Genomic DNA, 12,255 nt, shown 5'->3' on the forward strand with positions numbered 1-12,255 from the left:
GCCTGTTGAAGAGTCGTCATGAGGATGATGTGAGGAAATGTGTGTTGCAAAGTCTAAAGCCCAGAACAAATGTGAAGGATATTTGCCTATCAGTCTACCTCCACTTAATCACAGCATCTAACCTGGAAGAGGAGTCCAACACATCTCCCTCCCGGCCAGCTGAAGCACAGAACCTTCCCTGCCCATCCCATGCTGTTAACTTGGCTTGCCCTCTATCTCCAGCATCTCCAAGACCACAGCTTTTTTTTTTTTTTTTTTTTCCCCCTGGTGGAAAGGAGCTGGGAAATGTGGCTTTGGCCAGTGGGGGAGAAGGGGCCTTTATGCGTACCAGCAAAGACCCGATTGTTACTGAATCCAAACTGGGCTGCTTTTCCCAATTATCTCCACTACTCTTCTGGTCTCCATTTTCAGATGCCAAGTTTTAACTCAGAACAAAAGCTCCTGTCGGGACTGATTTATAATCCAGATCTGCTGACGGGGCTCTACACTGTTCCTCCCCTCTAGGACTGCTCTCGCTTAAAGTTACCACCAAAGCCTCGGGGCTCCAGTCTCTCTACCTCAGTCATTTGCCCCTAGCCAAGAGGAGGCATCTGTGACTGGGTGCCGATGGGGCGGCTTCCCTGGGGTTTGTCCACCTGCCCAGCTCCGAGGACCAGCTGGCAAGGTCCACTCCAGCACCGCCCAGGGAAGGAGGCCAGAGCCACAAGTGACTTCTAGGAGCTGCTGTGGGCGGGGGCAGGCGCTTCTAGAGGTGGGAGTTCTCCAGCTCGGCTTCCCCTCAGCCGCTTTCATCTGAACAGGAGAGCTCAAGCTCCTGTCACTTGTTGTTCAGCCTTCCGGTGGCATCAGAAGGAGTCGTTTCTTGGGGGCAGGCTCCGTGCAACAGGAGTCTCCCGGAGGATCGTCTTCACCGGGAGCCGGGCAAGCGCGCCGCTGTCCCTCGGTGTGGAGCATGAAGACCGAGGGGCAGACTCCCCGGAGATAAGTGGGTCTTCCCGGCTGGTAAGACTCGTTCCAGCGTGACTGCGGGGAGCCGGGGGGCCTGGGGTCAAAAGAGAAACCACTCTGGTCCGCCCCAAAGAAGAGCCTCGGTTTCCCCCGCTCCCCTCCCTGGGATACTCGCCCCGAGGTGGCTTGCCGCGTTGGTTCCTGTGACCGCAGCGTGGGCGCTCCTCGGCCCCATTCCCGAGCCCAGGCGCCCGGCCCGCGGGTGGCCTTGCGGGGGGCGCTGGACTCCTCGGAAGGGCCGGGTGAGTCCGAACCCCCAAGGCAGTGCCCGGGGTCCCTCCCCCGCCCCACCTCCGCGCGCTGTGGCGCAGACGGCGACTCCGAGGCGCGGGGCGGCGGGGCGGCGGGGCGCGGGCAGGGGCGGGGGTCGGAGCGCGCGGGAGGGGAGCCGGGGGCCCCGCGGGTCGCGGCGGGTCGCAGCCCCCTCCGGCGCTGGCCTTGGCGTCCCGCCCCCGGCCTCGGCTGACGCCCCCCCGCGCCTGACGTCAGGGGCAGGGGGCGGAGAGCGGCGGCAGCGCCGGAGAAAGAGCCGGCGCCCGGCGCGGCGGCGCGGTGGCGCGGTGGCGCGGGGAGCCCGAGCCCAGGGGCGCCGAGCCGAGCCGGGACCGAGGGGCGGGGGCGGAGGGGACAGCGAAGGAGGGCGGGCGGGCGCGCGCGGGCGGGCGGGCGGGCGGGCGGCGGCGCGCGTGGGGGCGGACCGCGATCCGAGCCGAACGCGAGGGCGGCGCCCAGGGATTCAAGCCGCGCAGAAGAGGTGAGTGAGGCCGGGCTTGCGCGGGGCGGGAGCGCCGGGGCTCCGGGGCCGCCGCTTTGTCCCCGACTCGGGCAGGGGCGGCCGCCCGCGCGGAGGACAGGGTCCGGGGGCGCAGGCGCGGGTGGCGGCGGGGACGGCAGTCCGCCCGGGATCCCTCCTGCGCCCCCCGCGAGCTGCCTGGCGGGGCTCGGGAGCCGGGAGGCAGCGCCCGCAGCCGTAGCGTCCGGAGGCGCGGACTGGCCAGGGACAGCGGGGCGAAGGGGAGAGGGGACCCCGTGCTGTCGGGCCGGCGGCCGGGATCCTCTCCGGGCCCCCGAACTGCCCCCGGCTCCCCCACCCCCGACGGAAAGTTTGGGGCGGGCTTGGACCGTGGCCGATGTTGTGGATCGGGTTTCCCTGCCGCGGCCCCCCGCCCCCCGCGCGCCCCGCCGGGGAGGCGGGCTGTCCCGGAGAGCCAAGCTCCCGACCCACGCCCGGCCGCCCGGTCCCCGGCGGGAGCGCTCGCGCTGCAGCCGCTCCGGGTGGCGAGGGTGGGGGGCGCCGCGCCCGGGCCCCGCGCTCCTGCGGCCCCCTCCCCGCCCGCGGCCCCTGCTTCCCCGCCCCGGGAGGAGCTGGGGGTGGGGGCGCCGCCGTGCTGGTCGCGTCTCGGAGCGCGCCGCGGGGCCCGGGCCCGGCCCCGGGCTAGGGTAAGGGGCAAGGGAGGCCTGGGGGCGTGTTGGGGGGCCGGAGGGGGGAGGGGTGAACGTACCCCCAGCCCCCCGCCCTTCCAGTGCTGGGGTGCTGGGCCGACAGGGGGCGTCCGCAGGCCGGGCTCGCCACGCTCCCAGCGCCGCCGCTTTGTTTGCATTCAAATCCCGGGAGCTGGGGGAGGGGAGAACCTGGGGGTGGGGGGTGGCCGAGGACCAGGTCTTGGCGGGGACCCTTTGTTTTGGGGCGAGCAGGTCCCCAGCTTCTGTGCCTCCGTACCCGGCACTGGAAGGCCGGGGCAGTGGAAATTAATCCGGATGGTTGGCCCAGGCCGGGTCCCGGGGCGCAGTGCCTGAGTTGGGAAGATTGGGCAGCCCCGCGGGTAGCGCAGCAGGCGGCCCTGCCCTGGGCGTCCCCCGCGGTCCGAGAGGAGCCCTCCTCGCGCCCCGCACGCGCCTCGACTCCCCCGCCCCCGCCTGAGAGCGTCGCGGGAGATCCCTGATTAGACCCGAGCCGGCTGTCGTCCCGCGCCCCAAAGCCGGAGGGCTAGTGTCTCCTAGGAGGCCGTGCGGGGAACAGGATGAGGCCCTGGTCATTTCCACGCCCATCCCACCCACTTCCTGCCTCCCTTCTTGGGCAACAAAGGGGCCTCGGGAAGCTGGGCCCCTTCGGCTCCGGCCCCACTTCAGCCCTGCTGATGTGGAAGCCGGGTTTGGGGCTCTGCCGGGCTATTGTCTGCGCTGGGGGAGGGGAGAGGCCGGGGCCCGCACCCCACAGCCTGATGCATCAAGGCCGCTCCCTGGGGGCGGTGGGGGCCTTCTGCAACCACCCACCCACCCACCCTATGCCCCTTCACCCTGCCAAGGGGTTTTCGTGACAGAAGTAGATCTTGGGGCCGGCTGGAGCCCCACTGGGGGCAGGTCCTGCTTCCAGAGGTTATTTTAAGAAATCCTCAAATCTGTCAGGCCTGAGTGGGGGAAGGGGTCCCCTTTTAATTTTCTTAAACAACTTCCTGTTGAGAGGGAGTGGGAGAGGGCCTGGAGGCCGGAGGTTTCTTGGAGTGCCCACCCCTCCAGCTGACTCAGCTCCTCCCCTCCCCTCTGGGGGTCCCCACCTCCTTTGAAGGCTGTGGGGGCTGAGGCCAGGTGTGGGAGGGGACCTAGGCTCTGCTCCTAGGACTGGCAAGTGGGGAATCTAGAAGGCTCCTGGGGAGACCTGATCAGGTCTTCTGTACTGTCAGCACGCCTCCCGCCTCCCGGCTTGGGCTTGTGTGGGCCCCCTTCCGGTCTGTTTTCTCTGGCTGTGATTCTGACCCTTTCTTTTCCCCCAGCAGGGCGGCTGGCCTGGAGCTTAGAGCGGAGGCTTTTGCCATGGCCCCACACTGGGCTGTCTGGCTGCTGGCAGTGGGGCTGTGGGGCCTGGGCATTGGGGCTGAGATGTGGTGGAACCTGGTGCCCCGGAAGACCGTATCTTCTGGGGGTGAGTGCCTAGTCTTCAGGAGGAAGACCAGTGTGGGGAGGGGAGGTCAGGAGGGACTGGTGGGGTGAGAGGAGCGATGGCCCCTAGATTGTGCCAGCTTTATTCTGCTGTCGGGCTCGAAGCCCACCAATGTCTATGACACGGCTTTCTAAGAAATGAGAGAGAGTGGCCCCAGGGACCCAAAACTAGTAGTCCTGGGATATCCTTTCTTCAGAGGCTTAGGACAGGACCTGGCTGTCCCTGTTTTGCAAGGAAGAGAGACCATTCTGTATCATTCTCCCTATGTCTTACTTCTGGACTAGCACTTGCATGAGCCCACAGAGAAAACTGACCCCAGATAGTATAAGGCAGAGAGTGTCATCACCCCTCCTCCCCAAAATCTTTCTGGCTTTCTGGCCCCAGGAGCCCCCTTCCCTTATCAGCCCTAATAGACCCCTTCTGCTGCCCTGATACTTGTGCCCTCTGGTGGCCCTGGATGTGTTTACGCACGTGTTCTTGCGGGGGGCGGAGCAGCAGCCCTGACAGCCCTTTGCGGGAGCACACCTGTACTAAGAGGTGATGTCAGGTGTTTGTATCATCTGTGTTCTCTGGGGACCTGGGATGAGCTCACCTCCCACAGGCTCCACACGGGGGCTAATGAAGCCCTCCCTTGCCAGCCTGTGTCTGGCTCCAAAGACTAAGGCTGGTTTAGGGGGACCCTGAGGACAGGTCGGTAGCTATTTTGGGTGCTGACGTAGTAATCCTGAGACTATATCAGTGTTGTCGTACCTTTCATGGTTGAACAGCAACAAGGCTTCCCGGCCCTGAGGCTTCAGTGCCTTCTTTGGTCCCTAGCCTCTGGCTTCCCCTGACCACCCTGGCCTGGCCTCCCAGGCCCAACTCACTCTCCTGCCATCCCTGCCTGCCCCAGGCTTGTATCTCTGGCAGCCTGGATTTGAGGCCCGCTGGAGTGAAGAGTTTCCTAAGGCAATTTCTGTACATACTGCTTTGCTGGATCAGGAGCTGGGGCCCGGCTGGACCTTGATGTGGCACCGGGCAGCAAAGAAGGAAGCAGTAGCAGAGGAAGCTGGGAGGGGGAAGAGCCCAGCTCTGCAGCCAGAGGTGCCATTGACCCTGAGAGTGAGGGCCATCAGTCTGATGGCTTCCTCTGGCCGGAAGCTGTGGCTGAGATATCCTTCCTTCCTCTTCATCAGCCCAGATTTGCCACCTCCCAGGCTAGGAAAGGCCAGAGAGGCTTGGGTGGAGCTAGCAGAGCCAAAAGGTTGTTAGAGAAGGCCCATTATCACCGGTCAGGGTGCTTAGCTGGCATCTGCTCGTGGGGTACTGGCTGTAATGTAGTCAATACGAGTGATTAGGCCCAGGAGACTGTTATGGAGAGGAAGGCTGACTGGGGGGGGGGGGGGGGCTGCCTAGATAGAGCCCCAGGAAGGCCTGCCCATTCACCACCCTACTGACTCCCATCTTGTCCTTGCAGAGTTGGCCACAGTAGTACGGCGGTTCTCCCAATCGGGCACCCAGGACTTCCTGACGTTGACCCTAACTGAGCAGACAGGGCTTCTCTATGTGGGGGCCCGGGAAGCCCTGTTTGTCTTCAGCGTGGAGGCTCTGGAGCTGCAAGGAGCGGTGAGAGGTGGGGGAGCGGGAGGCACACAGGCGTGGTGAGAGTGGCAGGACTCAGAGAGGCTTTGCTGGATCAAGCTGTCCCCTCAACCCTGTTCTCCCCTGTGGAAATTTTGCTCAGTCTCTAGGCCCACCCTCTTAGCAGAGTGGGCATGCTTTTCCCTCATCTGCAGCTTTTGGGGCAGTCTAGGGTTTCTGTCCTCTGTTAAAATAAACTCCCAGAGAATGGGGTCTGTGTATCCTTATTTGTGGTATCCCTGTGTGGCTGCCACAGGCCATGCTTGTGGCACATACTCAGGGCACATGTTTACTGTGTACTTGAGATGTTGACATGCCTCCCTTTGCCCCCTTCCCAGATCTCCTGGGAGGCACCAGCTGAGAAGAAGGCCGAGTGCATCCAGAAAGGGAAGAGTAACCAGGTGGGTGCTCAGAGTAGGCCAGGAGAGCCAGAGCCTCAGTACTTCCACTGGCCAGGCCTCATGGCACGTGCTGTCTCCCCCCTACCCTGACCCTCTCCCATTGTCCCAGACCCATTCTTGGTCCTTGTGTCCCATGTCCCACTCTAAATGAATGCCTCTTTCTCCCAGACGGAGTGTTTCAACTTCATCCGCTTCCTGCAGCCCTACAACACTTCCCACCTGTATGTCTGCGGCACCTACGCCTTCCAGCCCAAGTGCACCTACATCGTGAGTTCTTTCTTCTCCCCTCCATCCCCCTCTTTACCTTTCTCTGGACCCCCCAGCATTCTGCATCTTATCCTTATTGTCTCTTCCCTGCCCCTAGGACATGCTCACCTTCACTTTGGAGCGTGGAGAGTTTGAGGATGGGAAGGGAAAATGTCCCTATGACCCAGCTAAGGGCCACACTGGCCTCCTTGTGGGTGAGTGGCTGTCCCCACTGCAGACTGGGGCATTCCCCAAAACTCGTTTGGGTCTGCGTGGCTTGAATGTGTCTTCATGTCTCTTCTGGCCTGCCTGACCCTCTGTCTCCCATAGACGGTGAGCTGTATTCGGCCACGCTCAACAACTTCCTAGGTACAGAGCCCGTTATCCTGCGTAACATGGGGCCTCACCACTCCATGAAGACGGAATACCTGGCCTTCTGGCTCAACGGTGAGCCCCAAGGAGCTGGCGTGGAGAGAGGGAGAGCCATGGGTGGGGGGCCCTGCAAGGGCCCCAGGACCACTCACTAACCCTCCTCCCCTTCCTGTAGAACCGCATTTTGTTGGCTCTGCCTACATACCGGAGAGTGTGGGCAGCTTCACAGGGGACGATGACAAGGTCTACTTCTTCTTCAGCGAGCGAGCGGTGGAATATGACTGCTACGCCGAACAGGTGGTGGCTCGGGTAGCCCGGGTCTGCAAGGTACGGAGTCCTGCAGTGGTGAGCCCTGGGAGCCCTGCTGGCTTGGCAGGACTGACCAACAGTGCCCCCTTGCCATCTGCCAGGGAGACATGGGGGGTGCACGGACCCTGCAGAGGAAGTGGACCACGTTCCTGAAGGCGAGGCTGGTGTGCTCTGCCCCCGACTGGCAGCTCTACTTCAACCAACTGCAGGCACTGCACACGCTGCAGGAGGCCTCTTGGCACAACACCACCTTCTTCGGGGTTTTTCGGGCCCGGTGGTGAGTTGGCCAGGAATCCTTGGGGGTTGGGGAGGAGGAGGTTTTCGGGTCAGGGATGGTCAATCGGTGCAGGCCTCTGAGTAAAGTCCAAGTAGTCAGTTGACTGGAAGCCAGGGAGGATGTTGGGCATCTACCTCTTTGCAGAGCACCCTCCTGCCACGGCAGGTGGGGAGAAAGCTGCGCAGTGCCCCCACCACCCCCCAAGTGGTATGTTAGAGCAGACCTTCCATTGCACACGCCCATGACTGCTTTATGTGGGCCCTGCCTTCCCTGTACATGCCATGGACTGGGGTAAAGGAGGCACCATGTGTGACACTAGGGCTCCCTCCTTTGCTGTGACAGGGGCGATGTGGACATGTCAGCAGTCTGCGAGTACCAGCTGGAAGAGATCCAGAGGGTATTCGAGGGTCCCTACAAGGAGTACCGTGAGCAAGCCCAGAAGTGGGGCCGCTATACCGACCCTGTACCCAGCCCGCGGCCAGGCTCGGTGAGTCCTCCAGAGCAGGGATGGGCTCTGGCCTCAGCTGCAGTACCCACCCGCACATGCTGACCACTGTCCCCCCTTTACCCCCCTCCCCGCCCCACCCCCAGTGCATCAACAACTGGCACCGGCGCCATGGCTACACCAGCTCTCTGGAGCTGCCTGATAACACCCTCAACTTCATCAAGAAGCACCCACTGATGGAGGAGCAGGTAGGGCCTCGCTGGAACCGGCCTCTGCTTGTGAAGAAGGACACCAACTTCACTCACCTGGTGGCTGACCGGGTTACGGGGCTTGATGGAGCCACCTATACGGTGCTGTTCATTGGCACAGGTAGGCACTTGGGGATGCGGGCACGGCTGCTCGAAGCTGGGTGTCTGGGGTAGGGAGATCTGGAGCGGCCCCCGGGGCCCTGTGCCCTCTCATTTACACCTGTCTTCCCCCAACCCCCACAGGAGGCGGCTGGCTACTCAAGGCTGTGAGCCTGGGGTCCTGGGTGCACCTGATTGAGGAGCTGCAGGTGTTTGACCAGGAGCCTGTGGAAAGCTTGGTTCTATCCCGGAGCAAGGTAGTAATCAGCACCCCACTCTGTCCCTCTGCCTTCCCTTGTCTTTTGCTTGGCCATTGCCGGGGTGGGGAGGGGCACTGGAACACACCTCGCTTAGCTTGGGGCGGGTTCCAGGAAACAAGAGTGCTAACGGAATCTGCGCTCCGCGGGCGTTATATATAGCCAGGTCCCCACGGGGCTGTGTTCCCAGAATTGGGCCTTGGCAGCTGCTCCCCATGCTTCCTTCAGACCCCTTGAGGTTGTGCTGTGTCTTTGCTACGTACAGCCTCTTCTCTGGTGGGGCCACTGCTGAGTGGGCCTCTGGGGCTGTTTGTTCAGGACGCCCTATGACACTGGCTTTCCTACTGGCCCCCGTTGCTGCCCGGTCCCAGCCCTCCAGTCCCTTGACTGTTCGTCTGAAGCACTGCTTCTGCTTGCATCCTACCAATCCTTCTGGTCTGCTTTGTGACTCCCCTGAACTCTCATGTGTTCTGCCTTGACCAACTATTGTGGCTCAGATTGTTCTCCAGAACATGGAATAGTGGCAGAAAGAAGGTCTGTGGTTGAAGAAACAAATGGATTGGCAGTCACCATTCAAACAGAGGAAAACACCTTATATTATGCTCGTGCTATTGTGAGGGCAAATGGGCCTAGCGGAAAACACACTTCCTGCACTATTTATACTGTACTGGTGTGTGTGTGTGTGTGTGTGTGTGTGTGTGTGATTATATTCCTCAGCCTCACAGTTCCACTCTTCTTATCTAAGAAGGTCACATCTCTAAGGTGCTTAGGATTGTGTCTGGCTTCTAGTAAGCCCTCTGTGTGTTCTTCGGTCCTTCGATTCCCCCCTCAGACTTGAACACGGCCCTCTTCCTCCGTGGGCACCTTTGCCCTTGCACTCCCATGCAGCAGTCTGAGCTGGCCCTGGGCCGTGTCCCAGCCTGGCTGACCCCCCCTGTGTCCTGCTTCCCTTGCAGAAGCTGCTCTTTGCAGGCTCCCGCTCTCAGCTGGTTCAGCTGCCCCTGGCCGACTGCGTGAAGTACCGCTCCTGTGCTGACTGTGTCCTCGCTCGGGACCCCTACTGTGCCTGGAGTGTCAACGCCAGCCGCTGTATAGCCGTGGGTGGCCACTCTGGGTGAGTGGGGCTTTGCACGTGCTGAGACCAGGGGTGAGGGGCAGGCTGGTGGGAGCCACGATGCCCATGGACCCTGCTTCCCCAAACAGGTCCTTGCTGATCCAGCACGTGGCAGTCTCAGACACGTCAGGCATTTGTAATCTCCGTGGCAATAAAAAAGGTGAGCTGCCTTTTTTCTCCCTCTTTGGGTAGGATGGGCCCTGGGCATGAGCTAGAACGTCTGCTGCTCCCTGTGGCCCTGGGTTTCCTGTGCTAACTCTGCTCTCTTCCCTCTCTACTGCTGCAGTCAGGCTCATACCCAAAAACATCACCGTGGTGGCAGGCACAGACCTGGTGCTGCCCTGCCGCCTCTCCTCCAACTTGGCTCATGCCCGCTGGACCTTTGGGGGCCGAGACCTGCCTGCAGAACAGCCCGGCTCCTTCCTCTATGACCCCCGCCTGCAGGCCCTGGTCGTGATGGCTGCCCAGCCCCGCCATGCCGGGGCCTATCACTGCTTTTCGGAGGAGCAGGGGGCGAGGCTGGCCGCTGAAGGCTACCTGGTGGCTGTGGTGGCAGGCCCGTCGGTGACCCTGGAGGCTCGAGCGCCCTTGGAAAACCTGGGGCTGGTGTGGCTGGCCGTGGTGGCCCTGGGAGCCGTGTGCCTGGTCCTGCTGCTGCTTGTTTTGTCACTGCGCCGGCGGCTGCGGGAGGAGCTGGAGAAAGGCGCCAAGGCGGCAGAGAGGACCCTGGTGTACCCGCTGGAGCTGCCCAAGGAGCCCACCAGTCCCCCCTTCAGGCCCGGCCCGGAGACCGATGAGAAACTCTGGGACCCCGTGGGCTACTACTACTCGGACGGCTCCCTCAAGATCGTGCCCGGACACGCACGCTGCCAGCCCGGGGGCGCGCCCCCCTCTCCACCTCCCGGCATCCCCGGCCAGCCCCTGCCTTCGCCCACCCGGCTTCACCTGGGGGGTGGGCGGAACTCAAACGCCAACGGCTACGTGCGCTTACAGCTGGGCGGGGAGGACCGCGGGGGGCTCGGGCACCCTCTGCCGGAGCTGGCCGACGAACTGAGGCGCAAGCTGCAGCAGCGCCAGCCGCTGCCAGACTCCAATCCTGAGGAGTCCTCAGTATGAGGGGCCCCCACCTCCTCGCAGGGGCAGCGCGGGAGGCGCGGCCTCTCCTTTTGCACAGGCACCAGCTACCTCAGGGACATGGCGCGGGCACCGGGCTCGGCCTGGGACAGACCCTGCCCAGCACCTGCCCGGCCATGGGGACCTGCTCTGCTCAGCACGGGCACTGCCACTTGGTGTGGCTCACCAGGGCACCGGCCTCACGGGAGGCATCTTCCTCCTCTCTGTGAGGGGCTGTGAATCACGGACACACGGGACCCCAGCAGCCAAAACTTTTCAAGGCAGAAGTTGGAGATGTGGGTGTGTGCACACGTGTGTGTGACTTAGTCTTCCTTTTTCTGTGCGTGTGCCTGTGTGTGTGTGTGTGTGTGTGTGTATGTGATAGTCTTCCTTTTTCTGTCAAGTCTTCCCTTGGCCTGGGGTCCTCCTGGTGAGTCATTGGAGCTATGAAGGGGAAGGGGTTGTATCACTTTGCCTCTCCTACCCCCACCTGTCCCCAGTGTGGGTCAGCGATGTACATATGGGGGTGGGCTGGGCAGGGTGCTGTACCCCTTTGGGGAAGTCCAGAGCTCTGGAGTGGGCCTGGTCCTGCTCCTAGGGCTGTGAATGTTTTCAGGGTTGGGGGGAGGGAGATGGATTCTCCTGTGTGTTTGGGGCAAGGGTGGGAGGGGCCTCCCACTTGGCCCCGGGGGTTCAGTGGTATTTTATACTTGTCCTCCCTTACAGGGCTGGGAAAGGTTGTGTGGGGGGGAGGGGAAGGGAGGAAGAAAGAGGGTGGGCATGCTGTGGATATTGCATAGCCTCTCCCAGCCCTAGGAGGAGGGCTCCTAACAGTGTAACTTATTGTGTTCTCGCGTATTTATTTGTTGTAAATATTTGAGTATTTTTATATTGACGAATAAAATCAAGAAAATGATACTGCTATGGGAAATGTTACTGCTATAGGGATAAGACATTCGGTTAAAACCTTCTGGGCTGGACTAGCCTCACCTCCCCGTAGTTCTGGGGCAGCTGCCCCTACAGTTGTCCGTGCCTGCTTGTGCCTCTCCAGAGGGGGAATGTAGCCCAGGCTCCAGTGTTTTCCCACAGTGGTAGCTGTGGGGCTGGGAACCAGACCAGGGCCACAGCCTCTTGGGAGCCAGCTTTGGCTTCTGGCCAAAGGGAGAAGTTAGGGCATTGGGAGCAAGGCAGGAGAGGAGGGGCCTGGCTTCTCAGAACTCTGGGAAGGGGAAGTGGCAGCTGGGGGCTGTAGGAGAGGAACTTCCTAGAAAGCTTAAGGTTGTATGGACTGGCTTGTGTGAGGACGGGGCTCCCAACTAGCCTAGGGGAAGCTTTCTGCCTATCCTCCAGAAATGTTAGTCCTGAATGCTTCAGCTATGTGAAGTGTGGAACTTTGCTCACTACCACCCAGTGTGCGCCAAGCCACTGTCCTATGGAAGGAGTGGTACAGGGAGCCCAGATGTTTGTAAGGAAGAGAGGACCCAGCCTGGATTCTGTAGTCCATGCCCACAGATGGAGGCAGTTCAAGTGAAATGGACTCCCTACATTTGACTGGTCTGGAGGGCCTGCAGTGGCTGAAAGGGGCTGCTGCCCCGGGTGTCCTTAGCTGTAGGAAAGGGCTGTGATTTGCCGACTTCTGGGGACGCTAAGCTTCCAGCATGGTCCGTCAACCTCCGCCCAGAGGATGTTTTGATATATGAAGCCTGATACAGTAAACTAGGCCCCCACTGGAGTAGGGTTGGGCACAATGCAAGGCCCACAACCCAAGGCCCCGTTCCTGCCCTTGGGGTTTTTCTGTGCTCCTAATG

At 61.7% G+C, this 12,255-nt stretch overlaps 1 protein-coding gene across 4 annotated transcripts; it reads left to right on the forward strand.

Annotated features, from left to right (window-relative positions):
* The first annotated feature begins 495 nt into the window (after positions 1 to 495).
* On the forward strand, positions 496 to 11,363 carry SEMA4C (semaphorin 4C). 4 transcript variants are annotated; one of them, XM_077915155.1, is made up of 15 exons: positions 496 to 1,002; positions 3,780 to 3,928; positions 5,403 to 5,551; positions 5,905 to 5,967; positions 6,136 to 6,234; positions 6,332 to 6,428; positions 6,544 to 6,660; positions 6,761 to 6,912; positions 6,996 to 7,171; positions 7,514 to 7,658; positions 7,763 to 7,985; positions 8,108 to 8,220; positions 9,177 to 9,334; positions 9,424 to 9,494; positions 9,621 to 11,363. In XM_077915155.1, the coding sequence occupies exons 2-15, from the start codon at positions 3,820 to 3,822 to the stop codon at positions 10,448 to 10,450; spliced, it is 2,502 nt and encodes an 833-aa protein (XP_077771281.1). In that variant the 5' UTR covers positions 496 to 1,002; positions 3,780 to 3,819; the 3' UTR covers positions 10,451 to 11,363. The 4 variants fall into 4 exon arrangements, with proteins under 4 accessions (XP_077771281.1, XP_077771282.1, XP_077771280.1 ...); XM_077915156.1 differs by having other exon boundaries at positions 3,783 to 3,928; XM_077915154.1 differs by lacking the exon at positions 496 to 1,002 and adding an exon at positions 1,682 to 1,762 and having other exon boundaries at positions 3,783 to 3,928.
* Positions 11,364 to 12,255: the final 892 nt, after the last annotated feature.

The sequence above is a fragment of the Canis aureus genome, chromosome 11 (genome assembly GCF_053574225.1).
Source record: "Canis aureus isolate CA01 chromosome 11, VMU_Caureus_v.1.0, whole genome shotgun sequence".
Classification (NCBI taxonomy): Eukaryota; Metazoa; Chordata; class Mammalia; order Carnivora; family Canidae; genus Canis; species Canis aureus.

Coding starts and splice junctions, on each gene's coding strand:
- SEMA4C (XM_077915155.1), top strand. CDS start 3,820: ATGGCCCCACACTGGGCTGTCTGGCTGCTGGCAGTGGGGCTGTGGGGC. Junction 3,929..5,402: donor GAAGACCGTATCTTCTGGGG/GTGAGTGCCTAG, acceptor TTGTCCTTGCAG/AGTTGGCCACAGTAGTACGG. Junction 6,429..6,543: donor CCACACTGGCCTCCTTGTGG/GTGAGTGGCTGT, acceptor TGTCTCCCATAG/ACGGTGAGCTGTATTCGGCC.